Source organism: Bison bison, unplaced genomic scaffold (genome assembly GCF_000754665.1).
Source record: "Bison bison bison isolate TAMUID 2011002044 unplaced genomic scaffold, Bison_UMD1.0 scf7180017864092, whole genome shotgun sequence".
NCBI lineage: Eukaryota > Metazoa > Chordata > Mammalia > Artiodactyla > Bovidae > Bison > Bison bison.
Window position 1 is genome coordinate 1770655 of NW_011494664.1, and position 8030 is coordinate 1778684.

Below are 8030 nucleotides of genomic sequence, written 5' to 3' on the forward strand. Positions count from 1 at the left end.
TCCATTGCACCAGCCCCAAGCATCCAGTATCGTGCATCGAACCTGGACTGGCGACTCGTTTCATATGTGATATTATACATATTTCAATGCCATTCTCCCAAATCATCCCACCCTCTCCCTCTCCCACAGAGTCCAAAAGACTGTTCTATAAATAATCTATAAATAATAATAAGTATTTTAAGCAGTTTATGCAAAGAAAGTAGTTTTCTATGTTTACCTAGCTACTGACTTTTAATGTTGTTCTTCCTTCTTTCATAAAGATTACAGTTTTAATTTCTGATATTATTTTCCTTCTGTCTGGAAAACCTCCTGTAATGATTTTTACTGAGCAGGTATGATAATGACAAACTCTTACTTTTCTTTCATTTGGGAATCACATTATTATTTTGCCTTCTTTCCTGAAATATATTTTCACTGGATATAGAGCACGAGTTGGTAGATTTTTAAAAAAGAATTTTTTTCTCTCAGTGCTATAAAGATAATTATTTCTCTGTCTTCTAGTCACTACAGTTTCTGGTGGAAAATTATCAGGTATTTGAATTGTTCCTCTGTATGAAGTGTTTCATTTTTCTCTAGCTGCTTTCACTATCTAATCTTTGTCTTTTGTGTTCATTAGCTTGAATATCTTATGTTTGGGCATAGTTCTCTTTGAGTGTATCCTTCTGAAATTTGCTGAGCTTCTTGAATCTGCAAACTGATCTCTGTTACCAAATTTGGCAAGTTTTGGTCATTATTTCTTCAAATATTTTTTCCTGCCATATCTTTCTTTTCTCTTTATGAAATTCCAGTGACTTATATGGTAGACCTTTGGGTAGGTTTTTTTTTTTTTTTTTACAGGTTCCTGAGGCTTTTCACCTTCTTCAATCTTTTTTTCTGTTTTTCAGATTGAGTAATTTCTACTGATCTATCTTGCACTTCTCACTACTCTGATAGCAGGGCTTGCCCTTTGGGCAAAGTCACAGTGGTGAAAAACAAACAAAACTGGAAACTTACTCCCACACGAAGGGTTGTATCTCCAAGTTTTGACTCTTGTCCTTCATCCTCAGTTGTTTTTTTTGTATTTTTTTCAAACGGTTTTGATTTGTTTATTTTGTTGATAGGTAGTAAACATGGGTTATAGCAGGTTTACATTGCCCTGGCACATCAGAAGTATCATTTAGCATATATATCAACAACCAGGTCAGAGAGTAAGATGAAGCCCTTACTTCATCTTTTTCTGTATAAGCAGCTTGAGCTATCCATATGAATAGTTAACCTTTTGGGGGAAGTAGGACTTTGGCAATTACTGAGAATCTATTATGCTCAATTATTAACTTCTAGGTATCAAAATCTCCCCTGTCAGATGATTCAGAGGCTGATTTGCCTCCCGTGGAACACCAGCACTGAGTGGCCTGTTGATTCTGAACTGGGTAGGTCTGATTTCTCACACTTGGAGCTGTGTTACCTTTCATGGGAAATGTTTTGTGTTAATAGCTTGCTAAAGTTACAGATTCCCAGCCAAAATATTCTTCCATGTTTGGCTCTGTGGGAACTCCTAATAGACAAAGAATTGTACCACTTAAAAAAATAGAAGTAGCATTTGTCTCTGGGATGAAATCCTTTTTCATAGAGTTTACATCTCTTGCTTTTAAACTAATCTGCTGTATTTTATTGGATACAGTAATGTGAATTTAGGGTGAGAAATGTTCCAGGAGGATACGGACTTATCTCTCTTATCAGTCATATGCCCTTTGGGCTTGTAAAACAAGAAAGAGCAAATGACTGCTAGATAATCCTTTTCCTAATAAAGAGGTATCAGCACTAAACCCAGTGATTGCTTTCCTTTTAAATAGAACTTTTTAATGCTAAAACTTCTCCCCCCCCAAATCAGACCTTTTGGGGGTGATACTTTTCTATGTGAGCTCACACACGTCATTCAAAATTGAGTATCTCATTAACTCTGTGAAATGTATTGGTAATAAAATCCCACATTCTCATAACTGTGTTGTTAGAATTAATCTTTCAACCTCCACAAAGTATTTTGAATGTCTGTGACACCAAATGTGAATTTACTGTGACGTGAACAAATTTTAAATTTTAATTTCTCATTTTTAGAGGTCCTTTCCAAGGCCCTAGTGGAAGTCATTACAATGCATTCATTATACATACTGTGTAAACTTCAAGCTCTCTTAAAACCTGGATCTGTTTTGTCAAAATTAGTCATTATTTATATAAAAGTGGATGTGCTACACATGATAGTTTTGGTGAGTAATTATCCTGAAGACTGTCTTTAAAATCTTGTTTTTGATACTCATGATTTTCTTAGACCACGTAATACCTACCAAGACTATCAATATATACAGGGTAAGAAGGCAAGAGAGGTAGAAATCAATTTCTAGCAGGAATTTGTATGAACTATTGGGTGGTATATATCCCCCTTTGCTTTTAGATGCTGCTATGGTACCTGAGAGAACATTCTTGTGCAACAGAATTCTAGGAGCAGAGATTCATGGCTTTGAGCATTGACTTCTGAACTGCCTGCATTTTCTAAGAAAAGCCTTACAGCAGAAGAAAAGACACCATCCATGTGTTTCACAGGAAGATTGAATAACTGTTATCCCCTCACATTTCAAGTCCGTTGATGCTATTTCAAGATGTATCAAATGAAAGCATAGTGATAGGGTTCTTGTTATATGAATGTGTATTTACTATTAGTAGATTGTGTATTTAAAGTGAGTAAAAATAAAAGAGAAGCATTTAAAAGGTTTTGTTATTTATGCATTGAATCTTGTTTGCTATCTATATAAATGTGTACATTTATTTGGAAGTGAGTTCAGTGGAGGTAGATGATCAAAACTAGGATCAATTGAAGAAAATGAAAAAAAAAAAAAAGATAAAAAAGATTTTGTTTCCTTTACCCAAACTTAATTATAAAACAAATTTAAAAATCTTGCTTGTTTCTATGCTTTAAGGAGAAAAGTAACTACTCTCTATGGATAGAAGTGTATCTTTGGTTTCTGTGATTATTGTTAATGTTTGATCAGTGTTATTGTGGGAATTTTGGCCTCTGCTGATCTTCTAAGAACCACACTAAAGCAAATTTTGCAAAGAAACCATTATTTCTAATAACTTAGTGTGATTCTGGCATTGGACAGTCCTCTGTTTTGTAAGATTCTAGTGCTAATGTTCCTGTGTGTAGGAATGTGATTGAAATGAGTGGTGAAGAAGAATTTCGTTAAGTTTATCTTGGAGCTGAGTACTGTGCTTCTCATTTGAAAAAAAACAGAGGTAACCATACAGAGTTTCAGGGCTGAAACTGCGTTATACCAGTCGACTCAGGCTGATTACTCTTATCTGGCTCAGTGTCTATGAAACTCCCCAGTTGGAAATGCTTTAGGGAGGGAATGTCGACTGTGAGGACTTCTCTCTTGTCCCACTGATAGTTTGAAGGTGACATTAGACAGAACCTAGAGATGTTCCTCTCTCCTTGTTTCCTCAAATACTTAGGCCTTCCCCAAAACTTTTTATCAAGGTGCAAAATCATTTACCATCAGCGCATGCATCTTTTCTAGTGCTCTGGTCCAAACTTTTAGGTGGTAATGTTAAACCAGTTGGACTGCAGGTTTTTGGTTTCTGGGTTGTAAGTCGTGCTCTGCATTTAGAGAATGGTTTTTAAGGGGACCAGAATTTGTGTGGACACTTTTTTTTTGCCTTAACCTATTAACAACATTTTGTTTTTTTCCAAAAGGCATTGGCTAGAATGCCTCCCAAATTTAACTAGCACTTTTCTCTATTACTCTAAAGAGCTTAATATTGAAATTCTGACCTTAGACACTTGGGCTTCAAAAGAATAGGACATTCCAGAGGAGGCAAAATAAGAGGCTCCAATGTGGAGTCTATTGGTGGTAGTTCAGCTAAAATTTGGTCTTGATTCTGAGGTTCTATCTTTAACCTCTGACCAAGTATTTGACTAGATTGTTATGGCTAACATGCTGAAGAAAATTTGTGTATAAGTACATTAAAATATTATTTTATTTTTACTTTGAAAAATATTGCCAAGAGACTCTACAGCATGGAAAGCAGATGATACTTAAAAAGCCAAGTGTTTCTCTAGTTTATTTCTATGTTATTTTAATTTATAGATCAGTGTGAAAATATCATCTCAGTGTCTAAGGATCTAAGATCATAACCTTCTCATTTCTATATTTGCTTTTGGGCATTTTTTTGTTTATTAAAACATATTGTGAACTTCAGAGTTAAGGAACTAAAAATGATTTACTGTAAGTCCAGGTTGAGACTTGAGGATCTTATCTGGTTAGAACTTGCAGAACTACTTGAAAAAGAAGATTTTGCAAATTGGGGCCATAGATACTGAACCAAAATAATCCCTCTTTTCAGTTTGAGGTTACTTTTAACTTTTTCTCACCTACAAGGATATGATTAAGCCACTTACTAATAGAAAATATATGTATGTACTGGTGGGGGAAATGGGCTTGCTGTGTGTATGTATGTTTTAAAATTAATAAATATTATATCTTACTGAGCTCCATATATGGTTTTTGCTTGATTTTTATTTGCGACCATGAATAATGCATGCAGCACTGTATAGTTTTAACAGATAAGTTTGAAATAATCCATTAATTTTCTTTTCAAAATTTAGGAAATGGATAGCAAGTTAATTTTCTTGTACAGCCAGTGATACAAGCAGCCTGGCCCTGTCTTGTCCTTTACTTGTCTTGTAAAGACGACCTGGTAAAAACTGTGACAAACTCAATCTTAGAAGCTGGTTCTCTTGATTGAGAATACCTTGCTTGGTAAGAGAGAATGCCTTGCTTGGTTAGGATAGCTAACATCCTATAGAAATGGGGACACAGAAGATGTGTTTTCTCTTGTGACTCTCATCATTGGTTCCTTCACTTTAGTTTTGCTACAAGGCTGAATCTATAGTAAATTGTGTGTTACACTAGGTGGGAAAATGTACTTGACTTGTTTGCTAAGCCCTGCTTCCTATAACCGAACCATTGGCAGGAATTAGAGACCTCAGCATCACTGCTTTTCAGGTTTTAAGGCTGGTCCTAGAAAATTGGACTAAATGAATTTTTTCCCATTTTTTTGTGTTGTGTTTTAGCATTAGAAATGAACCCTTAACACTCCTCCATGTGAATGAAAAAGTATGTTCTCACATTATGTTTTAAAAGGTCTTATTTTCTCTCTTTGTAGCTTCAGACATGAAGTAACTCGAAAGTGTAATTACCATGTTGTTGTTTAGTCACTAAGTGGTCTCTGACTCTTTTGCCTCTCCGTGGGCTGTAGCCTTCCAGACTCCTCTGTCCATGGGACTTCCCAGACAAGAATACTGGAGTGGGTTGCCATTTCCTTCTCCAGGGGATCTTCTTGACCCAGGGATAGAACCCAAGTGTCCTGCATTAGCAAGCGAATTCTTTACCACTGAGCCACCAGAAAAGCTCATAATTATGATAAAGCTTATCTGTTTCTTAACATGTCTTTCTGAGAAGTACCTTACCACAAATCACTTGTCATCACTTGTAAGTAACTTGTGATTTAGAGCTTTGTGTTTGTAGATATTTTTGGATATTATTATTGTGGATATTTGTGATGTTATTATATACTGAGAAACTGAAAACAAAACAAAAACTCACCGACAAAATGTTGTTTTCCTTTGCTTTCAGTGAAATTTTATTTCCCTCCATTGCATAGCCTTATTTAATCCTTTCTTGTTCTACTTTGGCGTGTAGGATCATCTCCTGTAGAAGTGAGGAAGGCTCTAGCCAAATTTTGGAAACTGTGTTATTGGTTAACATGAATTAAATGAGGAGTCAGGAAGGTGAAACCAAAATATTTCAATTCAGCATGTTTTCTTCTCCTTACATTAGGGAAGGATCTCCAATCAGTCAAGAGAACAGGTTTTTTTGTATCAGTTTATCTCCATTTAGCTATCTTCATGCTTCTAGAGCTTCCCCAGTGGCTCAGTGGTAAAGAATCCTCCTGTCAGTTCAAGAGACACAAGAGACACAGGTTTGATCCCTAGGTCAAGAGATCCCCTAGAAGAGGGAATGGTAACCCACTCCAGTATTCTTGTCTGGAGAATTCCACAGACAGAGGAACTTGGAGGGTTACAGTCCTTAGGGTTGCAAACAGTTGGACATGACTAAAGTGACTGAACACACACACATGTGCCTCTAAATTTGGAAAACGACCTCCATTAACTGCTGCTTGAATTGAAAACAGTCCTTCTGTCCCACAACAATGTCTCCACTGGTTACTTCTCTCCTGAACCCCAAACTGTTTGGTGTTGTTTCAGGGGTTCTGACGAGGTCTGGTACTATAGTCCTTTATGTCTCAGCACAAGAAAGAATTCAGTGAGAGAAAAGTGGTAGATAAGTGATTTATTACAATAGGACGCTTCTGAGGCTTACAAGTGGGTGGGCAAGAAATGCTGCATACCGAGAACTTACTGGGCTACAATTTTACAGTCAAAGGAAAAGTGGGGAGGGGGAGAAGAACTTCCTTGTCTCTCTTGACTAGACTCTGTGCTTCTATCATCAGTTCCTTCTCCAGGTTGAAAAGGGGAATTTTCTTGTCCCTACGTGGTTCATCTAGGTCCACAAATTATTGTTGTTTCTTATGTGTGCAGAGAGCATGTCCTAGGGATCGTTAACTTACTGAGTTTACTGGGCAAGTGGTGGGCCTCATGCCACCCTTGTTTTATTGCTTTGGGGCATGTCTCGTGCTTCTGTTACATGGTTTTGTTGCTAAGAAAGCCTGCTTAGTTTTATGGTTAGGCAAACTTGCTTTCTTGAGCTATCATTAACTTACAGGGATTTTCCATATTTTTCCTACTTACACTCCCCTAGTAAGATTAACTAATCACTTACATTGTCCCTTTACTCTGTCCCTGTCAAACCTACAATTAGTCTCCTTCCTTTGATGATCAGTCCATTTGCTTACACACATACCTACCTGTCTGTCTCCTCCGCTATATATTTTTCAAATAGAAAAGCTGTTTGTTGAGTTACTTCTAGACCCTCCGGGAGAGTCAGGGCCAGATTCTGAAAGCACACAGACGGGCGAGGTCAATACCCAGAGTCGCCGCCGCCGCCAAAATGTCTGTGTCTTTAAAGATTGCGAACCACATCTTTTTTATAACCTCTTTCTGTTCCAAACCATCTAGCTCTGTGATTTTTATCTGACAATAGGAATAGAAGCCCTATGAAGGTAGGAATGTTAGTCATGGTTTACAGGCAAAGTATAGGCTTCAAAAGCTTAAGAAATTTATCATGTCACTCAATTAATAAATGATAGAACTGTGGGTGTTTGTTGAGAAGACTCTTGAGAGTCCCTTGGACTGCAAAGAGTTCAAACCAGTCAATCCTTAAGGAAATCAACCCTAATAGTCATTGGAAGGACTGATGCTGAAGCTGAAGCTCCAATACTTTGGCCACCTGATGTGAAGAACCAACTCATTGGAAAAGACCCTGATGCTGGGAAAGATTGAGGGCAGGAGGAGAAGGGGGTGACAGAGGATGAGATGGTTGGATGACATCACCAACTCTGAGGACATGAGTTTGAGCAAACTCTGGGAGATAGTGGACAGGGAAGTCTGGCTTGCTGCAGTTCATGGAGTTGTAAAGAATTGGACATGACTGAGCGACTGAACAACAACATGATTACTTAGATCTGGAATCAATAAAAAAAAATATGTATTTTGTTTAGATAATATGAACTTTTGGAGCTTAGACTCCTGGAGCTACAAGTAACCTCATCCATTTACAGAGGAGGAAGCATGTTTCTCCAGCCGTAAACAAAACTTCACATTAATTAAATTAGATTTGGATACTGCTCACCTTGAATCAAACATTGTAGCCAGGGGAATGGTGTGCACTGCTTGGCTTGGGTCTCTGTTAAATTTCTTTGAATTAATGAAAGAGCAAAAGGAAACGGGATTATACTGATTGGTCTAGGTTAATGACCACCTGGCTTCCACCCAGCTGGAGGCAAACAAGGAATGGATGCTGGAGAAACAGTCGCAG

General features: G+C 37.3%; 1 protein-coding gene across 2 annotated transcripts in view; it reads left to right on the forward strand.

The window, feature by feature from the left end:
• CDKL2 (cyclin-dependent kinase-like 2 (CDC2-related kinase)) overlaps nucleotides 1-4547 on the forward strand; it is a 46630-nt gene extending 42083 nt beyond the window's left edge. The window contains exons 13-15 of one of the 2 annotated variants that reach the window (XR_825110.1): nucleotides 1321-1409; nucleotides 2095-2243; nucleotides 2429-4547. Coding sequence is in view for 1 of the 2 variants with exons in the window: in XM_010838162.1 (XP_010836464.1) it covers nucleotides 1321-1386 (66 nt within the window). In the remaining variant the exon portion in view is untranslated. The remainder of the gene's footprint in view (nucleotides 1-1320; nucleotides 1410-2094; nucleotides 2244-2428) is intronic. The other variant, XM_010838162.1, reaches the window with a different exon arrangement.
• The last annotated feature ends 3483 nt before the right edge of the window (nucleotides 4548-8030 follow it).